Source organism: Anas acuta, chromosome 18 (genome assembly GCF_963932015.1).
Source record: "Anas acuta chromosome 18, bAnaAcu1.1, whole genome shotgun sequence".
Lineage (NCBI taxonomy): Eukaryota > Metazoa > Chordata > Aves > Anseriformes > Anatidae > Anas > Anas acuta.
In genome coordinates, this window is record NC_088996.1 from 10,880,694 (window position 1) to 10,906,031 (window position 25,338).

General features: G+C 53.2%; 1 protein-coding gene across 3 annotated transcripts in view; it reads left to right on the forward strand.

The window, feature by feature from the left end:
* The first annotated feature begins 3,449 nt into the window (after positions 1-3,449).
* Positions 3,450-25,338, forward strand: part of MAP2K6 (mitogen-activated protein kinase kinase 6) — a 53,907-nt gene continuing 32,018 nt past the window's right edge. Inside the window, exons 1-2 of one of the 3 annotated variants that reach the window (XM_068654708.1) lie at positions 3,450-3,903; positions 24,183-24,249. In XM_068654708.1, coding sequence (XP_068510809.1) covers positions 3,888-3,903; positions 24,183-24,249 — 83 coding nt within the window. In that variant the 5' untranslated portion in view covers positions 3,450-3,887. Of the gene's footprint in view, positions 3,904-4,333; positions 4,356-24,182; positions 24,250-25,338 lie in introns of those variants that run through there. The other 2 variants (XM_068654707.1, XM_068654709.1) reach the window with 2 other exon arrangements.

The window sequence follows — 25,338 nt, forward strand, 5'->3', positions numbered from 1 at the left end:
GCACTGTGACTTCTATCCTGCCATTCATAGGTCATCACCCAAAATACACACAGGGTTTAGGTAATAGCAGCAGTGCCTCTGCACCCCGGGGCGCTGGGCAGAGCATGATTTGGAGCCCCAAAGCCCTGGCACGAGGAGCTTGGTGGGGCTGCAGGCACCACGTTGCTTCTCTCCGTGCTGCACTGTCTGCGCCTCGGTGGGTACAAAGCACACACAGTGCCGGGATCTGCACCTGCTGAACTCTAACCTGCAGTGAAGGATTGTGGCACAGGGAGGAACACATCCCAAACAGCCAGGTGGCTGAGATGGAAACGTGGTGATAAAGAAATGCTGGAGGAGCAAAGCAGGAGGGCTCCAAGAAGCAGCGCTCCTCGAGCCTGCATTGTTTGTGGACACAGCGCTGGGATTCATTTTTGGCCTGTAGATTATTTGCAAGCAATCATTCCTGCAAACACTGAAAACAAAACCTCTAATTGTATTTTTCCTGGACAAAACACCCCATGGCACAGCGTGCCTTCCATCGCCCCGATCAAAGCGTGGGCTGGGAAGCCTAAAACAAATCCGTACCTCAGTGCAAAGTGGCTCTTTACAAGTGCAGAGATGAGATTTTGCAGTTGTGTCCTGAACCCACGTCGTGTTTATAATTTTTTTTTCCTTTTCTGCAGCAAATTCATCTCTTAGCAATGAGGGAGCAAGCTGAAGGAGGAATAAACAAGCCATAATCATGCATAAAATTGAAAGGGCGACGTAGAGACAGTCGGTGCTGGAGGAGAAGTTATGGCCAGGCTTGGAAATCACATCTCTTCGTGCAGCCTCGTGGATCCATCATACAACGAACTTCCCTGAGAGCTGATCTCTCTCCAGGAGCTTTGATTTCGTGGCTTTTTGCTACCATTGCTTTGGTGCACGAGCATCCCAGGGATGGGCATTGCACATCAGTGGAGCACGGGCAGGGAAACAGCAGCGGGTGCTGCAGGGGCTTCGTCACTCTGATAAATGCAACGCCCCACCTCCTGTACGCGTCCTGCAGCCCAGCTGGGGAGCTGCTCTCCAAAAAGTCACTGCCCAGGTATGCAGGCGGCAGGACACCGCTTATTGCCACAACAGGATGATTAAAGCCATGCTCCTGGGGAAGGCAATTAGGTGTATTGGGAGGCGCAGCCTTGCACAAGGTTTCTCTGGTCGCCTCCCCACGGCTCCCGGCTCTGCAGCCGCTGGAGAACAGATTGCTCTGCTCTGCTTCGGCGTCTGCTCCGCCGGACTAATTGCTCCACAGCAAATCGAGGCGTCCTGCTGTAAACAAAACCTGCAGCCAGCAGCTCCCGTGGTGCTTAAAAAATTACTTAACACGTCCTCAAAAGGCAAAAGGCCTTCTTCTCTACCCACAGCTCGGAAGCACCGCACGCCAGAGGAGGAGATGGTGTGAACAGAAGGGCTGGGGGTCCTGGGCCTGTTGCTGGAGAGGAGCAGGGTGAATCCTGCCTGGGACAAGGGGAATTCGGGCACAGCCTGCAGGACTTAAGAGTTTGAAAAGCTCTACACAGCTCTGCAACAATTCCCATTGCCCAGCCCTAGGAAAACCCCCAGGAGAAGGGGCAGTGCTGCTTCCCACCTCGGGGCTCCCCTCTGCCACCTGCATTTCGCTGGGTATAACCGAGCATCTTTGCCACTAATTCAGCTGGAAATACTTTTAAAGCACACTTTTCTTATCACTTAGGTGTTGTTTTATGTTGTTGTTGCCGTTCCAGTGTTCCCATAATGAAATATTTATTGTTAAGGGCTGCTTTAGGAAGGCCAAGAGCTTTTATTTCCCTAGGGTCTCTCCAAGCGGGGCTCCTCGTTGCACAGTGGGGTTTCCCCCCCTCCCTGCGAGCCTACGGGGCCTGAGCTGGCCCACGTGGCTTAAAACCCGGCAAAAAAACCCACCGTAGGCTTGGGACATGCTTGCTGCATCTGCTTTGCCTGCAAGGGGAGAAGACAAAAAGGCTACAAATCCTTAATGCTATCTGATGTGTCTCAGAGCAGCCGCGAGGCCACCGCCGTGCTGTGCACAACGGTGCAGAGCCCCCGGCACCGTACGAACGCAGGGACGAGAGGTTTGTCTCCGGTGGTGCCTTAAAATCTAAAAGCAACGGGGACAAACTGGAACGCATATTTTTTGCTCTTTCCAGTGCATTTTTCCACCACAATTTCTCATGTTCATTGTGGCAAGCAGGACACCATGATAGGATCCCCTGTTCTGCAGGGGCTCAGCAACACCCTCCTGACCCCAGCACATGGAGGGGGCAATAGGAATGCCTACAAGGGCCCTGCTGGTGCCACCTCCTCACCCCCCATTGCCTGCATCCTGGCCATCCCACTGCATTCACCCCCGAGCATTTCCCCAGTCCCACAGCAGCCCGAGAATCCACCTGGGAAGTGCCTGTGCTAAGCAGCCACTGCCTTCTCCCTGCACCCGGTAACTCCCAGGGCAAAATTGTGCCAGCAGCAACTGTGTCCTGCAGCCAGCACTGGGCTGGGAGCACCAAATAATGGCAGGGCACAAAGGCAGGGTGCAGGCCGGGATCCAGGCAGGGTGCAGGCAGGGGTACAGGCAGGGATGAAGGCCAGGAATGCATGCAGGGATGCAATCAGGGATGCATGCGGGGCTGAAGGCAAGTGTGCACGCAGGGATGCATTCAGGGTGCATTCAGGGATGAAAGCAGGGATGCACGGAAGAGGTGAAGGCGGACAAGCATGCAAGGGGCAAGCAGGGATGCACGCGGGGGGAAGGCAAGCGTGCACACATGGATACAGGCAGGGATAAAAGCAGGGGTGGATGCAGGGGTGCACGCAGGGATGAAAACAGGGATTTAGGCAGGGATGCAGGCAGGTGCAGAGAGATGCAAGCAAGGATGCAAGCAGGGATGCACGCAGAGATGCATGCAGGGATGCAGACAGGTGCAGATAGGGATGCACGTGGGGGTGCAGGCAGGGATGCATACAAGGGGTGCATGCAGAGCTGCAAGCAGGGATGCAGACAGGGGTGCAGACGGGCATTCAGGCAGGGATGCCCGCAGGTGTGCAAGCAGGGACGCAACCAGAGCAGCGCACACAACCCCCTCCCCATTCCCACTCCCACCTCAATTCAGACCAACCCACCCCCAGCACAGCCCTACCACCGCACCACTCCACCTCCGACCGCCTCCCCCCAACCCCCCCTTCCCCCTTTAGCACCACATTTCCCCCATTTCCCCCCATTTCCCTCCCTTTCCCCCCCCCCCTCCTCCGCGCGCAGCCTCCGCGGGTGCGCGCAGCAGCGCAGCGCCGCCCCCTGCAGGCAACGAAACACCGAGGGGGGGGGGGGGGGGGGGGGCACTTTACCCAAAAAACGACAACTCCCAACAGGCTGCGCGGCGGGGTGCGCGAGCGCAATGCGCGCCCCCCCCCCTCCGCGTTCTGCCTCCCCCCCCCCCGGCTCCCAAGTTTGGAGCTGCGAGCTGCCAGCCCTGGCCCCATCATGTAGGTGCAGCGCAGCCTTGCCCTCGCCGTGCAAGCCAAGGGGGGGGAGGCCGCCCCCCCCGCCCCCGAAGCTGCTCCTGCAAAGCGTGCAATTGCACGGCTTTCCTCTCCTTCCCCCCCCCCCCCCCCCCCCCCCCCTTTCCCAGCTGCAAGGAGAGCTGCTGCTGCTGCTGCTGGTGCTGCTGGTGGTGCAGCTGCAGCAGGCGGGCGGGAGGAGTTCCCCCCCCCCCCCCCCACCTCGTTGCACGAAGATTTTTTTATTTTTATTTTATTTTATTTTTTTCGGGCGCTTGCAGTCCGCATCTTTGTTGCAAAACTAGCTCCAGAGGAGAGGCAAGGCAAAGTCTTTTGTGCTTCCCCTCCCCCCCAGCAAAGCAAAGGGGAAAATGTCTCAGGCGAGAGGTAAGGCTCCTGCTTCCGTTTCGTTGCAAAACGTGCAAGAAGGCGTGCATGCATTTCGCAGTGCATGCATGCATTTTGTCGGGATGCAATTGCATTTTGAAGTTTGAGGCTTTTCAGTGGCTCTCAGTTGCATTTCCTGTTTAGCGTGTGCCTTTTTGCAGCCACACACGCACTCACACACACAGTTCCTGTAAGGCAGGGCTCGCAGTTCAGCTGTGCATTGACGTTATTTGAATTCTTCTGCGGGATTGCTGAGCCCTTTTTTTTTTTTTTTTCCTTTTTTTTTTTTTTCTTGCCTTTTGCACAGTCAGGACAGATAAAGGGTGTTGAAGAGCAGCTGCGTTTGCTGCTGGATGTGTGCATGCAAAAGGGGCACGGTGCATGAGAATTAGAGCTAATTGCAAGTGCAAAATTAAATGAAACTTTTAAAGAAGTCCGTGACGAGATGAAAGGTGAAACTTGAGTGGAGTTACCAGGAATTAAATATATACCTATGTTTCCATGGGAAAGTATTGTTCTTGTGCCAGGGCTGAGATCATTTTCCAGCGATCTCCCCCCCCCCTCGCACCCTCCCCGGTAATATTTTGTAACTTTTGGTCGGAGGCAGCGGTGTGCTTTGCAGCACCGGATCGCTGAGAGCGTGCAGGGGGGGCTTTATTTGGCATTTCGGAGCATGGGGCTCGGTGCTTGGGATGCAGCGGGAGGGGCCGGGCTGGGTAGGGGACAGCAGTGATTTTTTTGCCAGCAGCGTGGGAAAGGCTGGAGCTTGCTTTTAAACTCGGTGGTTATTCCGGACTCTCTCTGCCTTGTGTCCTGCAAGGGCTTGCGTGTCGGGGAAGGGGGGGCGGGGGGGTGGGAGCTGGGGAGTTGAATATTGCAAAAACTGCTGTGGGAATGCAACAGTCCCTGCAGGAGCAGGCGGAGATGGTTCAGGAGTTGCTGCTCCGGCCATTCATTGTGAAAATAGATGCACATATGTCAGCGCCCGGCCACACAGATGCAGCTTTCTGAGCTCCTCTGAACGCGTGGATTTGCTCTTGCAGCTGCCTGCTCCTGCATCTTGCGGCCGTCACACGGAGTGGGGAGCAGGGGGTGAGGGAATGCATGCCCCGGGGGGGGACAGCAGCCCCCAGCCTGGGACTGGGGCTGGCTTTGGGCTTGTTTTGTGTTGTTTTCCTGAGACGTCTGCAAAGTCGGTGGCCATCCACTGCCAGCCTCGCTGGGAGGACATGGGAAGGAGGTGCTTTCGCAGCTCTTGCCACACAGTTTTCCTTTGTAAGAAAAATGTAAAGTTGTTGTATAATTTATTCCTAATTTGGGTTTGCTGCAGTCATCTTTTCCAGCCAAGCAGGGAATTGTAAAAGTTTCCAATGGAAAGAGCCAAGGAAGTTTGATAATGCAAAATTTGAACGCAGTGATACCCGGAGCTCACTGCTGCTCGCTGGAGGGTCCCTGCAGGACCCACGGGGGCAGGAGCTGCGTGGGGAGCAGCCGCTTGCTTTGGGGCCCTGCAAAGCCTGGGGTGGGAGAGCATGGCCACGAGGAGCCAGGGATGGGCAGGGACCCGTGGGGTGTCCCCACAGCCCACCCCTGGGGCACCACGCAGCCACCATGCACGCCGGTGCTGGCCTTGTCCGTCCTCAGTACCAGGAAAATGGGCAAACGCGAGTAGCCAACCCACAGAACACGATCCCAATGAATGGCATCATTCTTGAATCCATTTTCCGTCCATCTCCTGCCCTGCAAGGCGAGCGCCGGGGCCGGAATTCCTGGCGCAGATAACTCACCGCGCTCAGCTGTCCGGGCTCAGGTCCTGCTGGGGAAGGGGCTGCAGGCTCAGGGGCTCGCACCCGAGGTATCGCTCCCCGGGATGAATTAAATGAGCCACAATCTGCATTTCGGGATCAGCTTTCACGTGTTGCAGGGGAGGTTGCTCGTCAGCTTTCTAAAATACTGCGCAGGGCTCCAGCCAGCTGCCGAGCTGCGGAGCCCTCTCCCTGCCTTTGAACCGGTTCCAAAGTTGTTCTGAGAATTTGGCAGAGATTAATTTTTTTAGTGCTGCCTGTCGGGGGGGGGGGACGGTAATCGAGAGGGCAGCTCTCTGATCAGAGGGCTTCTTCCCTGCAAAGAGCCTCGCCAGGCTGAGCGCAGCCCCGCTCCGCAGCCCCTACCTGTGCCGCGCGGAGAGCGGCTCCTGCATGGCCACGGCGCTGCTGGAGGAGACAAAACTCTGCCTGGAGCGTGGAAACTGCACTTCCCTTCAGCCCTGGCCACAGCAGAAAGCAGAAGATGCTTTCAGCATCGTGCTTGCAATATTCAGCTGTGCCACCTGCACTCGGATGGACTTCAAGGCTTCGTGGTTGACAAAATATGGATCAAATCCACAGCACGCGACCGGGTGCAAGCTCTCATGTTTTGACGCCTGCTCTTTTCCACTTCCATTCCTCTCTTCAGCTACAAAATGGTGTTTTTAGTTGGATGGAGTAGCCCATGGAAAACAAGGCTTCTCCGAGCACCGAGGGTCCCTCAGCCCACTCCGGAGCATGGGGCTGGGCCGTGGCGGTGGCTCGGGGGCTGGATCCTCGCCCAAACGTGGAGCATTTGGCTGTCATGACTAATAGGATATTATTTTGGAAGAAAAAAAAAAAGCGGAAGTCCATATTAATTACAAGCTAGACGCAGTTTGAGGCTATAAATCTGAACTCTGGTGACAGCAGATACATTCGGGAGCCTTCCAAATCCGTCGTAACGGGGGAATTACCCACCTGCGGAGCCCACATCAGAGGAGCAACCTGCAAATATGCAAACTTCTCCGCCAAAGTAAGAGAAAAGAAGGGGAAGCAGTTGCCATTAGAGCAGTAATTCATAAATGGCTCATGGAAGTGAGGTACGTGTAGCTACCGGGTGTTGCCGCTCATTGATCTCTTTCCCAATTCTCACAATTTGTTGCTTCGAAGACAATTTTTGTGTGCTGTGGCTGCAAAGGGATCCTGCACTCCTGAGAACCACGTCCCACGTGATGCTGGCTGAGCGTGTACCCTATGGACTTTGACCAAAGGCCCTGCACCTCTGCAGAATAACGCATTTCGTGCAAAATGCTCTTTTTTTTTTTTTTTTTTCCGGCTAGAAATTGCCGTGGAACAAAATGCAAATCCGCAATGGTAAAAAAAAAAACATTTGTAAAAAAAACAACTGCTGTCCTGGGCAGGTGGCAGGTTTTTGCTAGTGTCAAATTAAGCTGTGAGCACTGCGAGGCTGCTGGAGGTTGTGCAACGTGCCTCGTCAGCACCACCTCAGCGCCTCGCCATGACCGCGCTGAGCGGCGCTTGGCAAGGGCAGGCTCCGCCACGGCATGGCCAGGGAGGTGCCAGCCTAGCAAGGCTTGGCCTAGTAGCAAATGCAACCCAGTTCGGTGCAAATTGCATGCTTTTTTATCTTGATTTTGTTAAAAGAGACCCTGCTGAGTCGCTCTCTCACCCTGTTGCATGTCCTGTCTGCTTTGGTGGTGGGGTCTGCCCGTGTTTGGCGTGGGCAGGTGCACACGGAGGAGTTTAAAAGTCTCGTGCAATGCAGTGCTGGAGGAACTGAGTAGCATGGGGTGAAAGCAAAGCAGATGGCTGGGGTGGAAAGTACTAGGCTGGAAATGTTGTCTGACATGAGCCAAATTGCTGCACGGTGCAGCTGAGTGAGGGGGGACCGAGGCACCCAGCTGAGCGCCTCCAGTCGCTGTCTTGCTCCCTGCATTGTGCAGGGGAAGGATTTGCTTGCAGTGCTGCTGGGGGTGCTGGCAACCCTCTGCTGCAGGCAGCAGTGCTGGGGTGCCAAAACCAAGTGTATTTTGGGGTGCCCTGTCCCGTGTCCTGGCACTGAGGTAGCATGAGAGCCGGCAACGTGGCCAGGGCAGCAGCTCCCCGGAGCTGAGCACGCTGCAGGGAAATATATAAACATTTAAAAGCTCAAGCTATAGAAGTAATTATAGCCATAAAAGTGATAAGTCGCAGAGGAAAAGGAGTAAAGACGTGCTTTCTCCTCCCAGCTGAAAAAAGTTTGGGTTTCTCACTGCCACACGAAGTGGTGCTCGTTTGCTTCGTTTAGTCGCCAAAAAAAAAAAAAAAAGGATCTTCCTCTGGGGTGAATTCCCTCCCGTGACACATACGCAAGCTGCTAAGGTGAAGCAAATGATACTCAATTAAAACCACAGGCGTAATTTAGAGGGCTGAGACACTTCATTCTTCCAGGAGCATTGGCATTAATGGAGCACAATTACCTTGCAAGTCACAAGGCAGACTTGTCAGTTGTGTGCTGTGGTTGCAAATACATAAGATGACTTCAGAGTTGTTTTTGTTTGCTTGTTTAGCTTTTTTTTTTTTTTTTTAAATACGCATTTGGGGTCAGTTCTCTGTTTTCTCTTGCTGAAAAGAACTGTAACATCATCTGTAGAAGGCTCTTGGAGAGGGATCACATCTAAAGTGAGCTTAAAGGTGGAAAATGTGGAATAACACGGAGGTAAATAGCACAGGAGCAGGAGCACGCCTGCAGACCTCTGTGGGTGCGCTTGGAGGACAGGACCTGTTACCCCAAAGGCTGGGCACAGTGCTCCCAAACCCCTTCCAAGGTGACCTGCTGTCACCCCATGAGCCTGCAGCCCAGTGCTCGTCCTGCTGCTGCCTGCTCCGTGTCCCTGCTCCCAGCCTGGGGAGCTGCAGGGGACCAGTGGGTGCAATGGGGTCACGGCATTACCGTGTGGGGTCACTGGTGGCTGGAGAACCCCCAGGACTGCTCTTTTCATTTTAGCCATAACCAGAGCTACAATAATCACAGTTTTATTACCTGTAGAGTTGCTTAGCTCCCTTCCTTAGGGCCTGCCTGGGACTAGTGTAGGAAATTATCAGCTGGAGCAATGCTAGCACCAAAGCAGGTTGAGGACCCGGAGCTGCACCACACCAGGTATTAGGGTCTGTGGTGGCAGTGTGGTGAAGGGCGTTCTGTATGATTTCCAGACCTGCTCATTGTGCAAAAAGTTTTTTTATTATTATTATTTGTTTTTTTATTTTGTCTTCCAAGTCCGTGTTATTTTGCATGTTGACAAGTACAAATGGAAAAGCGTCCTCGTGCAGTAACCCTGGCTCAGTAAAAAACAATTTGGAGGGGGGAAGCCCGACACTCTTGTTTGTAGGGCTTTTTTTTCTTTTTCTTTTTTTTCTGCCTCAAAGCCAAAATTAAAGCTATCCTTCCCTTCGAGCAGGAAATCCCAAACACTTGGTTGACGTCTCAGAGAGTTCATCCCATCATTAAAGTCTCTGGGGTGCTAAAGCACTTCTGAGTCATCTTGACTTTGGAGATGTTGCAAACAGATGCTCAACATCCTTCGCCGAAGCTCCAGGCAGCCGCTCGCACATCTCCGTCTGCTGGTGCTGGCAAAGCCTGGGCTCAGCACCGCTGGGGATCTGCACCCTGTAGCCACACACAAGGGCTGAGCACGGTGAGAGCAGCATCCGACCACATCGGGAGGGCAGCTCGGGGTGGGAGCTGCTCGGGGGCTGCTCTTGCTCCCCATTAATCATCCCAGGAGCGATGGCCATTGCTTATTAGGCTGCTGCAAAAAGCCGAGTGCAGCGAAGCCCAAGGAGCATTGTGCAAGCAGCCGGAGGGAGCAGCCTCTATGGCTGAGGCAGTTTCATATTTGTAAGAAAGATTTCAGAGAAAAAGCATTTCTTTTTTTCCCCCGTTCAAGCAGGAAAACTCCGCTGAGCAGAGCTGATCCAGTTTCTTGCTGTTGCTGTTTTGTTAGCCTACTTAGCTTGCAATTTTATAATCACGGCTAGATTTTCCTAGCCTGCACCGAGCAGATCAAAAATCATTAGCAGAATTGAAGCCCAAAAAACATCCACTTTTACTGCGCTCTGATGAAACCAGTGGAAAAAAACAGTAAAAGTTGCAGATGAGATGCCAAAGATAAGGCAGCAATAGAAAATGAGTACAGGAGTCAACACTTGACTGTGTCTGCAGCGAGAGGCTTTTTATGAAGGCTGAATAAGCAAAGGCTCCGGAGCTGCTTTTGAAGGAGAATCTTTTTCTAAACAAAAATATGTAATTGCACTCAATAAAACAACGCTCGCCGGTGCCAAATGGCCTCAGAGCATCGTGTGCCGGCTCTGCCGCGGACGTCTCAAGCAACATGTTTTTGTGCTTATTTTCCTCCTGCGGTGGGGTCTGGGCCTGACGCTTCTCACTCACAAAATTTCGCCGGGGTTGTTTGACACTCGAGCAGCAAGTTGCTTTGTGAACATCACAGCTTCGCGTTATCCTTCCTCTTACGGACGTTTCTTGCTTCTCTGGTAGTTCAAGGTCAGATGGAGAATGACTCAAAAAAAAAAAAAAAAATCATTATTTTGGAGCTGTTGGAGCAACAAAAAGTCCCCATCCGGCACGGACAGCCCTGCCCAGAGCAAAGAGGGTGAGAAGGGTTCGATCAGTGTCGATGGCTGCCTCTCCCTGGCCTCGATTCCTCACAGGCTCCCAGCAGATCCCATCCCATTTCTTTCCAAGGAGGATGGGAGCCCCACAAGCAGCCCTGCGTGCCCACGCAGGTACCTGCGTGCAGGAGAAGCCTTCCCTGCAGCAGGGTGCCCGGGCTGAGAAGGTCCCGCTGGCAGCGGCTCCGGGCAGGGTCCGTGCAGCACCTAGCGCTGCCCTTGGCACCGGCCCCTTGCTCCCCAGGCACTTTTCCAGTGCCCGCAACTGGAAGCCATTTCGAGGCACGCTTTCCAGCTTTGATTTCAACACAGCCCTTTCTTTCTAGTGCTGCTTTAATTGCCTACAATTAGGGGTCTCCGGCGCGGCAGAAACACCGGGAATTAAAGCCAAGTTCGGCTTCGCGAGGACTGGAATTGATTTCTCCTCTCAGGCAGCTGATGCCGTGGCCTCTTGTAAAGGAGGTGCCAGGCTGTGATCCCAGCACTCCTGCACGCTACTGCCCGCGGGTTAATTAAAGCAGATGCACGACGTTTATTGTGGCTTTATTCGAGGAGCCGAACACCTGTAGGACCCGAGAGCAGCCGGCCCCCTTCTTCCAGTTGGGTGCACCGTGAAGGAAAAAGCAGGGACTTGACGTGCTGTCATCAGGATGCCAAAATCCCTCTGGGCAAAACTATGTCTTGAGTCAATTTGTTTGAGCACGGGGCCCCAGCACTTGGCAGAAATGCCTCTGAAGGAGCACGGGGCTTTGGGCAGCCCCGATGGGTCCCTGGAGGTGCGACGGGGGCACCAAGCTCCTACACAAGCAGGATCCGAGCTGGATTTCCAAACCCCATGAGGATTTTGGAGCTAGAAGCAGGACAGAGACACCGTGACAGCTCCCATCACAAGCTGGGCCACCACTAAAATTTTGGGGATGGACACAGACCTCACCTGCAGCCCCTCCTGCAGGTTTGCCTCTGCTCAGCGCCGTGCTGGTGGTTAATGCAGAAGCTCGCTCCCAGGAGGACCTCGGTACTTAACCCTACTAATTAAATGTTTTCAGAAACCACAAGATTGACCTTCCCTGCGTGCCCACAGATTTTTCTCTTATTTAACAAGCACGGGGTTGACAGAGTAACCTATTAAAGGAGAAGAAAAGCAGCGCTCTAGATACTGTTGTTTTCCAACCCCTTCTGAAGGTTTTTTTTTTGCTTTTTCAGCTCCGGGTTGGGAGCCATAATCCCCTAATAACCTACCAGGAGCAACCAGGCTGGAGATGACGGGTGCTTAGCTCAGAGCACAAAGCCTGATAAAGCAGTTAGCACACCTAAACCCGAAGTTTCCTCACGTACCTGTGCAAGAAGCCCCAGCAGCCATTATCTGTAGGGGCACTTCAGTAACCAGAGAGCTCCTCTGTGTGCCGTGGAGCTGTCCTCTGGGAGATACCCTCTAGAAAAACAATAAAAAATAAAGGCAATTAACAGACTGACTTCCTTACCTTTCCCAAGGACGCCAGTAATTTGCTCAATGCTAATAAAACCTGGAACATCTCGACGGAGGACTTGAGCTCCTGCCAAGGAATCGGTTTTTACAAATTAACTCAACGAGCAGCTTGGGGCCGTGCCCAGCACGGGGGGACATCGCACAACAGCCCCTGGCACCAGCATCTGAGCTGCAGGAACAGCCCAAAATAACCCCCTGGCAGCTGGGGAAGGCAACACAGATGCAGGGTTCAAAGATTATGGGTAGTAAATCGCTCGCTGAAGATAAGAGCACCCAAATTCACAGCGGGTCCCTCCTCGGCAGCCAGCAGGACCCGTGGGATGCCACCCAGCCCGGCTTCAGCTTCATTCATGCCATCAGGCAGCTTCCTTTAGAGCTAACCATGTGATTTTTTATTTATTTATTTATTTATTTCCCCCTCAAAAACATTTGGTACTGCCCCCGCAATGAAATCAGAAGCTTTCTGTCAGATAAGAGGCTGGAACAGCTTCCTGCAGTCGGCGAGCATTCCTCCTCTCACTCTTCCTGTGCGTCCCTCAGAACAATGCCAGCGCTCCCAGCACCAGGGAGCGTTCCCTTCGCCTCCCAGCACGGCATTTCGGGCCCATCCTGTGCAAGCATCTCCCCAGGCAGCGCCTCCTTCTGCTTTCAGAAGGCCTCGCTGCAGCTCAACACAGGCAGCGGTCTGGGAGGTTGGATGGGAGATGGGTCTGGAGATTTATTTTTTTCCACCTTACAGTAGAAGCTGATTTATTCTATTTTTTTTTTTAATATTCTGATATTGAAACTCCTCATGCATGTGTTAAACTTGGATCGGAAGAGCTTTTTTTTTTTTTTTGCAGGAGTCACTGGGACTGGGTGTGCTTGCAGTTGAGCGTGAGGATTTACAAGGCTGGGGGTGTATCCTGTCCTGCTGCCAAGCGGGGTGGACATCAGGGATCTGCCTGGATGATTTACACCGCCTTCCTCTCCCTTGGTTCCTTTTTTCCCCTTTCTGCTTGTCTGTTCTTGCAACTTAGAAAGCGGTATCGGATTCGGGAGCGTTTCTGTGTATAAGTGAAACTGCAGCCTGGAACCTCGCACAGGGACTTGTGTAGAGGCTTTGACAGAAGGGCTTATAAAGGGAGGTTTGTACTTACAGCTCCTGATTTAGAAGGCTGGGTGGAGAGATGCAGCCTAACAGGGTTTGATCCACGTGGACGTATGTGGGTAGAGAAAAATCTGCCCGGTTGTGTCAGGGACACTTGACTGGAAAAAAAAAAAGGGGGGGCAAGAAGTGCCGTCTTCTGCCACGGTGCCGTGCCATCAGGAGGGCCGTAATGCTTTCCGGACTGAAATAAGAGCTGCAGAAAGGCTTTTGTTCTTTGCTTTACTTTATTAGGTGAGGTGTGAGCATGTGTGCGCTCTCAGCAGGTGGCTGGAGGATGAGCTGCAAGTCCATGCCCTCTGACTTCTGGCACAAACCCCTCCGAGGCTCCGAGCTCCCCTGGGAGCCCAGGAGCTGCTCCGCGTCCTGCACACCTCCACCTGCATGGCTCGGAGCTTCCTGAGCTTCTTGCACACCCAGACACATCACTGAAGGACGGCAGGGTCAAGATGTTGTGGTTTTGGTTGCACGGAGCTCCTCCGGCTCTGGCAGCACCCAAAGGTGCTGCAGGGTTTGCCCGTGGGCACCCCTCGCCCCTCGTGGGTGCCCGCGTGTTTGCAGGCAGTCGGAGGGAGCACTGGGAGCACTGGGTGCCTGGAGGCATTGCCAGCAGAGGGAGCCGGAGGGAGGTGCTGCCAGCTGCGCTGTCCAGAGCTGTCGAGTATCACCCTCGATTATTTTGGTACAGAAATAAGCAAACGTGCTCATAAATGAGAAAAAAAAATAGCAAAAGAAGGGTGTCTAATGGGGGAGCACAAAGGCAGGTTGGTGGCAATCTTGACTGCGTCGACAAGGACATTTCTCTCTCCCACCACTAAGGGTAGCTCGGGGAGGGGAGGCTGTGGGGTCTTTTGGTGCTTGTTCCTGCTCAGCATCCACGCAGCATGAGCAAGGATGTGCTCACGCTACGCACGTGCTAACATTTAAGCAATGTGGGAACCATCACAGCAGGAGCCACACACCAAAACTGAGCTTTTAAATCCCCAGCACAGCTGAAATCAGTGAGTACAAACCTCACCTTCATCTTCCAGAGCAGCCCGCGTGTCCCTGTTTTCTTTGGGGAGCAGCTGCCCCCGATGAGCACACCTCAAAAAGACCTCACAGGACCCGCTGGGAGGGAAACCCAGCTACACCAAATGTGTGTTTAAAAAGCCTGAAAACTAAAACTGGAACTGGAGTGAGACCTTCAGCAAAGAGGTGTTCATGGGCTGGTGGGGAGCGGACCCGTGCCGGGCTTTAGGAAATTGTTTTCTGGGGTTTGTACAGAGCAATGGGAAAGTTTTGTTCCTCTGCTGAGTTTTCCAGGGTTAGGAAGAGTAGAGGTGTTGGTGGCTGGGCTGGGGGTGGTGGTTTAATGCATCCTGCTCCCACCTGGCCACGAGGACACCTGCTTTTATGGTGCGTGTAAGAGGCTTGCTGCTAAATGATGGGGAGGGGTCAGTGCCCGGGGCTGTGCGTGGTCACCCCTGGTAGGGTTTTGGGGTGAAACCTCAGTCATTTAGGGGAAATGCGTGAGTGCAGCCAAGGGTTGCAGGCGTGGGTGAGGTCACCCAGCACCCGTATGTGATTGCATGCCATGATGTATTTTTGGGAAGCACTTGTTTCTCAAGATGCAGTGGGAGGCGTCTGTCCGCGTGCCCGTGCGTCCCCGGTGTGCGCTGCAGCCCGTGCCCCCTGCTCTGCCAGCAGGTGCTCCTCGGCAGGGAGAAAAGAGAAGCGAAGGTGGCAGCCCCGAAAGCAGCCGTGTCCTCCAGACCCCCCTGCACAAAAGGCTTTTGTTCCGCGGGTGGATTCCAAGAGCTTTTCTCCCCTTTCGAGTCCAGCAAACTCCCACTGGAAGCAGGCGGCCGAGGTTTTGAAAACAAAGCAGCGACTAAACCAAAAGTCCCTCGGCAAAATCCCCGCAAGGGCTGGAGGCTCTCGACGAACAGTTCCTGTGGATTTCCTAACTGGAGATAAGCAGCGAGCTCTGCGAGGGGAAGGCAGCGAAGCCAGCGACCCTTGGCAGGGGGACGATACCGGTGTGATTTACGGCGTAGCGGTGACTTGAGGGAGCAACTCCCTCTGCTGCTCGGCTCCCTGGAGCTCCACGCTGTGATTTCTCGTGATAACCGGGTGAGAGGAGAGGCCCCGAGGCTCCCAGGCGGGCTCCCGATGGCCTCTGCTGCTCCCCGGGCTCTCCATCACCACCGCATCCTTCCCAGGTCAACGGGGGAGGATGCAGTGGGGACGCGGGAAGCAAAATCCTCTTGGCCATCACTCAGGCACTAATGAGGTTTCTCCAAGCCGTTACCACTTGTAGAGCAGGATTCTGGGGTTTGAGGCCATTTGGGGTGGGAGCAGGCTGGTGGCTGAGGATTTCTGCTGCGTGTGGGTTGCGTGCGGAGCCGGAGCACTGCGTCAGCACCAAAGCGAATCAAATCAATGGGTGGAAAAATAGTTAGGAAAAAAAAAGATGAAAAGGAAGAAGATGGTTTGGCCCCTTTGGCATTTCCATCAGACTGCTGGAGATGGGGTGTGTGCAGGCACCAAGTCCTATCTTGCATTTAGGGTTTTTGTGCAGCGTTTTTCTGCAGGTACCTCCCCAGCCCTTGCAGGAAGGCTCAGGCTGGTGCTCGGGGGCACCAGGGGGAACGGACCTGCTGCGTGTGCCCCTGCTGCCCTGTGCCACGTGGGCAGCCTCCTCCACCGACTGCCAGCCTCCTGGTCCCGGGGGTGACTCAGAGCCCCGAGCACCAGGCGTGTTTTTGCCTCCGTTCGTTATTGCAGCACAGCCGAGCGCCAGGCGGGGAGGCACACGCACACAAACAAGGCTTGTGCAACCTGCCCACGGCCACGGACGGGGTCATTGGGGACACAAGCAGAAGGTGCACATCCCTGTGCCGGGTCCCTGCTGCCCACCACCTCCTCCTCTTTTTCCCCGGAGGCTCAGGAGGCTGCCGGAGGGCATCGCTGGAGCACCTCGTGCTTCCTCCTTGCATCCCCCTGTGCCATCCCTGCTCCGAGGAGAGCTGGGCAGGGGCAGGGCTCGTGCTGGGGGCAGCTCGGGGCAATCAGGGTGGGATTGCCCACCAGGAGATGTCCCCAGCTCCTGCTCCCGGTGGGTTTCTCTCCTGCTTAGTGATGTTGCCACCGCCTGCACAGAGGTTGCAAGGAGCCGTGCCCTTTCCCCCAGGCCACCGAAGTTCATGCAGCTGGATGCACACGTGGGATGGGTTCAGCCAAAGTGTTGTAACCACTTTTTTTTATTTATTTATATATATTAAAGCCTCTTGTGCCCTACTCTGAAAGCCGTAGGCAAGCAAACCCCTCCTATCTCCCATCTCCTGCTTGCATTAGCACCTAAAGCATGATGAATTTCGCTCTGGTTTGCATCGCATCTGTTTTCTAAAGAAAAGCAGGACGTCAGGGGAGGACCCTGCCTTGCCTCGTCATGCCTGCAGGTCCCAGCCCAGCCCTGGCAGCAGCTCAGCAGGGAGGTCGGGGTGGCCCCGTGCTGCGCCTGGTGCTGCCTGCAGTTCCCTCGCTGCGGCTGGTACAGCTGGCAGAGCTGGGATCTGTTGTCACCACCCGATTTCCTCTGAATTGTCAGCCTCAGAAAAGAGCACGTGGCTGCTCTCTGATGGTCTGCGAGCGTGGCAGCGGGTGCTGCAGGTCTCCTTTCCTCCCACGGGGGTGTTCCTGCAAGCAGGCGCTGCAGCGAGGTGCAAGGGAACCATCAAGGCAGAGGCGGGTTGGGAAGGGAACTCCAAGGTGCCAGCAATGGAGAGTCCAGGATGGTGCTGAAGCCCATAAAACAGCTCAGCGAGGTTGCAGCACCCACTGTGGGGTAGGAAAGACCACCCTAAAGCATCGCAGCCTCTCCTGTGTGTCCTGATCCCGATCAAAGTGTCTCTTCCCCGCTGCGCTCAGAAGGTCTGAACTCCTCTAAAAACCAGAGGAGCTCTTATCAGAGGTACCAACAGCCTCTCGTAACCAAAATATGCTGGCAGATAAGGAGAAATCGCATCCCTCTGGTTTCCTCATCGGCCTGGATAAGCGCTGCAGACTGCAGCCCATTTGCAGGCTGCGTGAAGAGAAAAATGGGCAGAGCGGGGGAGATCAGGAAATTGCCCTCAAAATTGAATTACCGAAACGCAGAGCTTATTGAAAGGCAGGGAAATGGGCTCTGATATTGGCACAGTTGGGCGATGTGTCTGCATGTTTCTGCGCTGCGGGACACGCGGATTTACCCTGCTGGAGCCCTCGTTGCCAGCCGTGCTGCTGCGCCTTCTGCCAGCGCTTCGCTCGCCGCAAACCGTCCCCTGCTGGAGGCAGGCTCAAAGGGCTGACCTGGTGCTGAATGCACCTCGCAGCAGAACCGAAGATCTTTGTGTGTGTAGCTCGGCAGAGCTGACGTCTGTCAGTCACCACAAAAATTGGGCACGCAGCCCCTTTGCAGCAGGGACGGGCCCCGAGCCGCTGCTAACCCCGGCGCGAGCAGGGCACGGCTTTGCGCAACCTCCGCTGCCCGGTTCAGGCGGTGCACCTCCTTGCGACAGCCCTGCTATTTTGGTTTGGGGCCTCTCCTGCGCTGGGTTCATTGCAGGTTGCGGGGCTGAGTCACGGGAGCGAGCGGAGCCTTGCGACGAGGCGGCCCCGGGGCTGGGCGCAGTGGGATGGGATGGGACAGGATGGGGTGGCCGCCGTGCTCCGGTCCCAGCGGTGCTGCACGGTGCTAACAGTGTCCCTGCATGGGGTCAGGGGGACTGCCATGCCCACGCCATGGCATGGTGTGCCCCTCTGGGCTTTGGGATCCTCAGGAATTAACCCAGGAGGTGACTGCAGCATTGTCTGCTCGCTTCCAGGTTTCCAGGTGTTGCTTTTCCTGATGGAGACGCAGGGTGCAGGGCTCTCTGTCTCCGTATTCTTACTGCTCAGGCTGACTTTGGGAAGAGGGAATTAACCACCTCTGGGCTGCCGTTCTGAGGTTATCTCCTCGCCAAGGGGAATTTGGGTGATGGGCTGGCTGCGGCTGGGTGCGTGGGGTGTCTGTAGGAGCCGGACACCCTGCACGGTCAGAGCCAGAAAGGAGAGGCAGAGGAAAAGAGCAAGGGAAAAGGACTCGAGCACTCCCTTCAGCCCGCTGGCATTTCCAGTGTTGCTATATTAGATAAGACTAATTGATTGATTGATTTTGTTTTTGGAGAAAAGCACAAGAGGAAAAGCAGAAGGTTGGGAGGTCAGAGGAAGCTGGGGCTATCCCGTGGTATCTCTGTGCCATGTTTTGGGCATATCCTGGTGCCGGATCTTGCTGTATCCATGACAGTCATAAAAGCACCCCTGCTTATCCTGCTTCCTGTCCCAAGATACAGTTTGTGTGGAAAAAAAAAATTAAAAAATAAGAATGCTTCAGGAGTGGGGCTGGTGGTGGTGATGATGTGTCCAGACCTGGATGTGCTGAGGACCCCCAAAGGAGCTGGGAGCTCCAAGGCACCAAATGCAAGGAAGAGGATGGAGCTGGGATCTGGGATCAGGGATCTGGGATCTGTGAGCCAGGAGCTGCTGTAGCCCTATGAGCTCGGCCCCTTCCCCCAGCAGCCCCGTGCTGAGTTGTTAAGGAAACAGATCCCAAGTTTGCCGTTTCCAAGGCGTTACTGCAAGCGGCCAGGAGGGAAGATGCAGATGGGAGAGGTGCAGGAGGCATCCCCGCTGGGCACGGAGCAGCACCACGCTCCCCATCACTCCCCATCGTGCTGTCTGGCTGCCTCCAGCCCGTCCAGGTGCTGATGGAGCCATGGAGGAGCAGCCAGTGGCACTTGGCCGAGCCTATTTATTGCCAGGGCTAAGGAGAGAGCAGCTGAATTATATTTCGAGGAGGCAAAGAAAGCACAGCATCCACTTCAGCCCTTCCCTTGGCTTTTGATTGAAACTTTAACAGCCTTTAAGAGCCTCTTGCATGCTAAATTCCTTTTTTGTGGCTCAATGAGGGGTTGGAAAACAGCTTTTCCAGCCCACTTCCATGTCACCGGTGCTGATGTGATCACCTAGGTTTTGTTTTTCTCCAGAAACTGGGGCTTGGCTAAAGCTGTGCATCTACAAATGGGGGGTGGGTGCCCCTCAGCCCCTCACCCCGCCCGTGTCTCCCTGCTCCAGGCATCTCACGGTGGCTTTGTGCTACTGGGTGCTCCTTTTTGGCTTGATTGGCTTTCAAAAACTTTCAGGAACATCAGACCCCAAATCCTTGAGAAAGCTGGGAATAGTAATGAGCCACTTTTATCTCTCAGAAAAGGGGCAGAAAGAGGCATTGCCCTCCTGTGAAATCTTACCAGCGGACTGCGTGCTAAGGAGAGTTATTTGAAGGAAAGTGTTGCTACACGGCTATTAAACACGGCTTTAATAATAAATTGTGGTGAAGACAGAACTGGTTAATATCCTTTCGCGGAAATAGGAGCTTTTTGTGGCAAGGAACCATTTACTTTGGATTATATCATAAAAAGTTTTTGACTGCAGTGAGAAGTCTGGAGACTGGGGAATGGGATTTGCCTTCAGAAGAGGAGGTTTATTTTCTGTTACGGTGTATGTGGGCAGCGAATTCCTCTGTCTTCCCTTTCTTTCTTATTTTCTGCTGTTTCTTACCCTTCTGTTGTGAAACTTTGAGGTCTCACTTTTCCGATATTGCTATTTAACATCGCTCTAATTGGAAGGGGCCAGTGACAGTAATTCTGCGCGCTCGGGCAGCGGCGGTGGGAAGAGGTTAACAGGCCCACTGGAAGCCGTATTTTCCTCCCCTCCCTCAGGAACTGGATTTAAGACCTTCACAGGGAAGTATTTAATGTGTTTTCATTAAGTTTTTCTTTTTCCTGCTGCAGGTTTGCTTTCGGACTTCGCTCTCACGGGCATGGGGTGGGTGCTGGGGCAGGGGGGCTCATGCTGTGCCCCCTTGGGGCAGCACCGAGGGCTCCCAAAAGGGGTGAGGGCAGCATTTAGCAAGTGCTGTGCTAAAGAAAGTGGATGTAAGTTTGTGCTTAGCATTGCAGAGAGCTCCGGATGTTTCTCTGAATCAGAACCTCAGGGCTGGGAGATCTCCATGCCCTGCTCAAAACCAGTCTATTTTTTTTTGTCACATTTTTTCTTAAAACCTGGCTTTTGAGTCAAGTGTTTGTGAAAGTCTCTGCGTGGAAAATTGCAGGGAAGAGTTTTCAAATGAGCTTTAGCTCATTTAGCAGGCTCCGAGACCAGCCAGCCACCTGGGGCTGCTAACGCGGGACACGACTCCTGATTTCTGGGTGCTGCAGCTGAATTTTCCAGGCTGCAGCTGAATGGCTGGCGTCCCCACGGGCTTTGGTGCTTCAGCCTTCCTCTGAGTCAGGGACTTCCTCAGTCACCTGCTTCTACCAGATCTGCAGTCTCCAAGAGCTCAGTTTCTCTGTCAGACACGGCTGAGGTCAGCCTGTGGGTTTACGCTTACCACCAGGGACGCAGACAGTCGGATAAATACATGTGCGGTGATTTTCTTCAGGAAACAAAGCTAAAAATAATAATGATTCACGAAAACGCTCTGAAAAACACCATCCTTCTAGTGGATGGAGCAGGTAACAACCAATTCTGTGTGCTGTTCAGCTGCCTCCACGTTTTGAGCTCCTGCACGGATGACTTTCTGCAGACTGCAGTTCCGCACGGCGGCGTCTTTCGAAAGCGACGTCTGCTGTGGTGAAGTGGAGGCTGGTATTTTGACAGCGAGATGCTTGCTTGGCAGCTGTTGTTGCAGAGTACTGATCTTGGAACTAACATTTTTCATTTTTTTTAAAAAAAAAGAGCCCTGCCTCTGTGAACAAACTACCCCAAGCACCTGGACGCTGCCCCTGGCACGGGTGCTGGAGCCGCGTGGCCGCAGATGCGCTGGGTACCCGGTGCTGTCCCCCTTCCCTGGGTCCCTTGCTGTGACTTTCCCACATATTGTTTGTTTGGGAGCAGGTCTTGCCTAGGCCACACTGCTTGCTTGCACCCTCCCCAATGTGCATGCTCAAAGGGATTGGGGTTAGTTTAAATAGGATTTTTTAATTTTCTTTTGCAAACCCGCATGCAAGGAGCAGCTTGGGCACTGGGTGTTTTATTGCCATCCCCACTGCTCGCCCGCCGTGGACCCTCCCTGTCTTTGCAGGACATTTTATTTAGTGGGGCTTGTGTCTTGGAGCAGCTGCAGAGCCTCAGCTGAGATCCCCCATGCAGCTGGGAGCTGAGCAAGAGCTTCATGCTCTTCATGCTCAGGATGGCTGCTGCTTTGTGGCCGGGATGGCTAATGCTTCATGCTCAAATGCTCAGGATGGCTAACGCTTCATGCCCAGGATGCCTGATGCTACCTGGCTGTGTGGGCAGGATGGCTGATGCTGCCCACCAGGCACTTGCAGTCCCTGGCCCCAGGAGGCTCGGAGGGATGAGCAGTTTGCATCCCTCAAAACAAAAGGAGCCGAGCCCCTTTGATCTGGTGGAGAGGCATGAAACCATGTGCTTGCAGCCTGACATTCATTACACAAGCAGCAGGGGGGTAGCAGTGCAGAGGTGACCCATCACACCCTGGCATGGTGAGTGGGTCCTCAGGAGGTGTGGGTGCTGTGGGCGCATCTCCCCCGTGGTGATTCCCACTCACGTCCTTCCCCGTGCTCTCCCGAGCCGTGTGCGCTCCGTGCCGCCTCTGTTGCTTTCTTCTGTCTTGAAAAGAAAACCCCAAAGAACGTTAAACTGCGTCTGTGTCTTGGCAGCTCAAATACGAGAGCAGATTGTGCTTCAAAAAAATGGCAAAGTTTCAAAATATTGTATTCTGTGAAGAAGAGACAAGGAAAATAAACTCCCCAAAGTGCAGATTTTATTTCACCAGGAGGCGGAAGGCTTTTAATATTTATTTGGGTTTGGTGTTTTGCTACCTAGTTCTTGTGCTGACACCACTTGTGAACCATGGGAAGATTAAATGCTTCATAATCTGTTCTGGTTCATGTTCAAGGCAGGGTCACTTCCAGTTGGTTCCTTTACACCCTCCCAGAGCTCTCAGGTTCCTGAGGTGCAAGCAAATCCACAAAGGAAAAAAATAGAATGGAAAAAAAAAAAAGGAGAGTAAATATCTGCTTGTTTCCCTTTTATTTTGGTGGTTGCGTGCGTATCATTGCAGCTGTGTGGCTGGACGGATGCTCGATGTGCAGAAGTAGCAGCGTGCCAAGGGATGGCTGGTGAGGGTTAGTAGGAAAAGTTCAGCTCTAAAGAGGCAGGTCCTGCCTCCGTGGGCAGTTCAGCAAATTTCTGTCTTCATTTCCATGTGCAAAAGAAGGATGAAAATGCAGATTTTCACATGCCTGTGATTGCCTTGCTTGCCTAAACTGCGAGAGGATGCAGACAGGTTTTTGGAGGCAGAGAGGCCGCGGCGACGGCAGACTTAGAGGCTGCCAGGGAAACAGGGGGTTGTTTGCTCGTGCTGCAGGACCTGTGTTTTGGAGATGCTTTTTTTAGCTAAAAGATGACAACATCGAGAACACCGCTACCGATTTAGCATCCTGTTGGATACGAAATGCACTTGAGGCGGTTTGGGCAAGAAGTGGTACAGGAGGGGCTGCTTCTCAGCTGGACCTTCTGGAGACCTCTGTGTGCAACCACGAAAAGCAGTAAAAGGGTCAAAGAACAGCTCCACTAGCTGCAGAAATTCCTGCACTTGTTTTTACAATTATTTGTACTTCCCTACAAACCAGCTTCTACCTCTTGGAAAATCTGAGAGCTGTTCCTCATGCTTCTGAGTGGCCCCACTTCTTTTATTTTGCCTCTTCTGTGTTAGACTGGAAGCTCTTTGGAGCAGAGAACTGGCTTTTTTTGTTTTGTTTTGTTGTTTTTTTTTTTTCTTTGTAAGTTTGCAGCTCTGCAAATTTCTAATGACAATAGTGAGCGTGCACAGTGGTTTCCAGTAAATGCTTTTCCCACGAGGTGTCATCAGCTGGGTTGCAGCAGCCTGTCCCATCCCCTGGAATTGCTCTTTGCCAAACGGAGCGAGCACGATCTTGTCTTTTGGAGCAAATGTTAAAAAAAAAAAAAAAAGGAAAAAAAAAAAAAAAAGGTTGGCAATCTGAGTTGACTAATTGCTTCAAAAAGGTCATTTTCAGTTCTGGGTGCTTGTGCTTTGATCTAGCACCCCTCCGGCACTGGGATGCGCAGACATCCATCGACCTGGGTTTGTGTCAAGGGGAGAAACAAACCCAAACATGTATAGGTGAAGTTTGAAGGAGAGTGCTGGGAATAAAGAGTAGAGCTCAGGCTTAAAAGAAAGACAGTAATTGATATAAATTGTTAGGCTGAAAATGTTTAAAGCCTAAATTAGACGCCTGTGCCTTTTTTGGGGGACCAGGGATTTTATTACACGCTCAACCAGCCAGATGTTTACCTTGGGGTTTTGGTGACATGACTTATGTTTCCAGGTTATTTTATCCATGAATCCAAAACCCCGTGCTGAAATGTGGCTGTATATGTTTAGTCATAAAAAGGTTCTTGTATTTCTCTAGTCTGCCTGGCTCTTACGTCTGCCGGCTTGGACCCCCTTTACAGGAGAGCCTGCATTTGAACTGCTTCAGAGCTTGAGCTGCATCCAGCTCAGCAAGGCTTGGCTGGTCAGTGTGAACAGAAACAAATGGCTTTGAAGCCTGCAGACTTCATTCTGCTGTATTTTTTGCTGGCTTTGCACAACTTTAATGGCCAGGAGGTAAAACGTCAGTTTAAAACAAAATCGGAATCTAGTTCGGGACTTTCGGATTCAACCTGAAAAGGATTTTTAATCCCGCCAGGGTTTGCAGTACTGTAGCTGGAATGGTTAAAATCTGTCTAAGAAACATTTTTAGGGATCCTACATGGGAAGGGCTGACGAAGGAGAAATACCTTTCTTTTTGCATTTTCACATGGCCTTTTCGCATGCTAGGACTCTTGCCTGTTTTCTGTACCAAGTTGGCAGCCAGACCCTGCAGGTCTAAATGAAGCATTACTGAACAAAGGCACTTTATGTTTTGAACTCTGTGCCCTGAGTCTACACCACCAGCCTGGCCTGGCATTTATGTTAAGTAAGGTCAACAAATATAGACAAGCTGCATTTTGCAAATTAAAACCAAAAAAAAAAAAAAAAAAAAAGGCCTTTCTTTAATTCTGCCCCTTTCTCATTTCGCAGGCAAGAAGAGAAACCCTGGGCTGAAAATTCCTAAAGAAGCATTTGAGCAACCACAGACAAGCTCCACGTAAGTCGCCAAACACTGAGGGAGAAGAAAAAGAAAACCACGAGCCCCGGCTGCCTTCCAGTGCCTCTGCTGCTGGGGCCGGGCTGGTCACAGCCAGCAGCCAGGGCTTGTCCTTGCAGGGCAGGATAACGGGAACCCTTTGTGAGGAGAATGGCTGGGTTCATTTTGGCACCATTGGGGAGGATCAGAGTTGACAGCCCTTGTATTTCTTCCCCTGCTGCACCTCGGGGGTCTCTGTCCATCATGCTCTACCCATGGTCCGTGTCTTTGCTGCTTTGTGATGTGCCCAGGAAAAGGAAAAAAAAAAACACAGGGTGGGCACCCCGTTTTAACCCACGTGGCCTTCACATGGGAATAATTTCAGGCTGATCACCCCATTCCAGAAAGAAATTAGCAAACCCCCAGCTGTTCTCCTCCCTCCCTCCTGCCCCCCACAGCCCCAGCTCCATCCCGCTGCCCCTGGGTGCTTCGGAGCAGCAGCTGTTGGGTGCACACCGTGCTGATGCCCAAATCTCCCTTTTGGGGTTTAATGGGGCAGGTCAGCGACCCCATACCTTGTGTCCAGCAGAAGAACGTGGTACGGGCAATGTTTTTTGGTAAAAACAACCGATTCTGCAGTGCTGGAAATGAGGGGCTCCCTGAGAGCCCCATCCCTGAGCAGCCCCGAGCTGACACCTCCCTGCCCGGGGAGCAAGAGGGAGGATGTGGTGAGAGGCTGAGCCCTCCCCGTCTTGTCTTAGCTATTTCTGGAAAGGATTAACGGAAACCAGGTTTTGCTTTTGACCTTTATGCCCACTTAGTCCATATTTCATACGGGCTGACAGAGATTTGGTGCTTGTCACCTCGCTTGCCTTCCCCAACACCAAGCTGCTGAAGGAACAGATCTCTGGGTTCCTGCACAGGGGTTTGGATGTGAGAAATGCCAGCTCCAGCGGCTGCCTTCCTGACCCCTTTTTGGGTTGGCTTTGTGGCTCTTGGTTGTATTTATTGATCCTGCAAAGCTAGGAGACCGTTAGGCTGCAAGGGCTGCCAGCTTGCTAGTGCAAGGGGATGGACAGGGGTCCTTGGGGGTTGTGAATACTTGAAGGA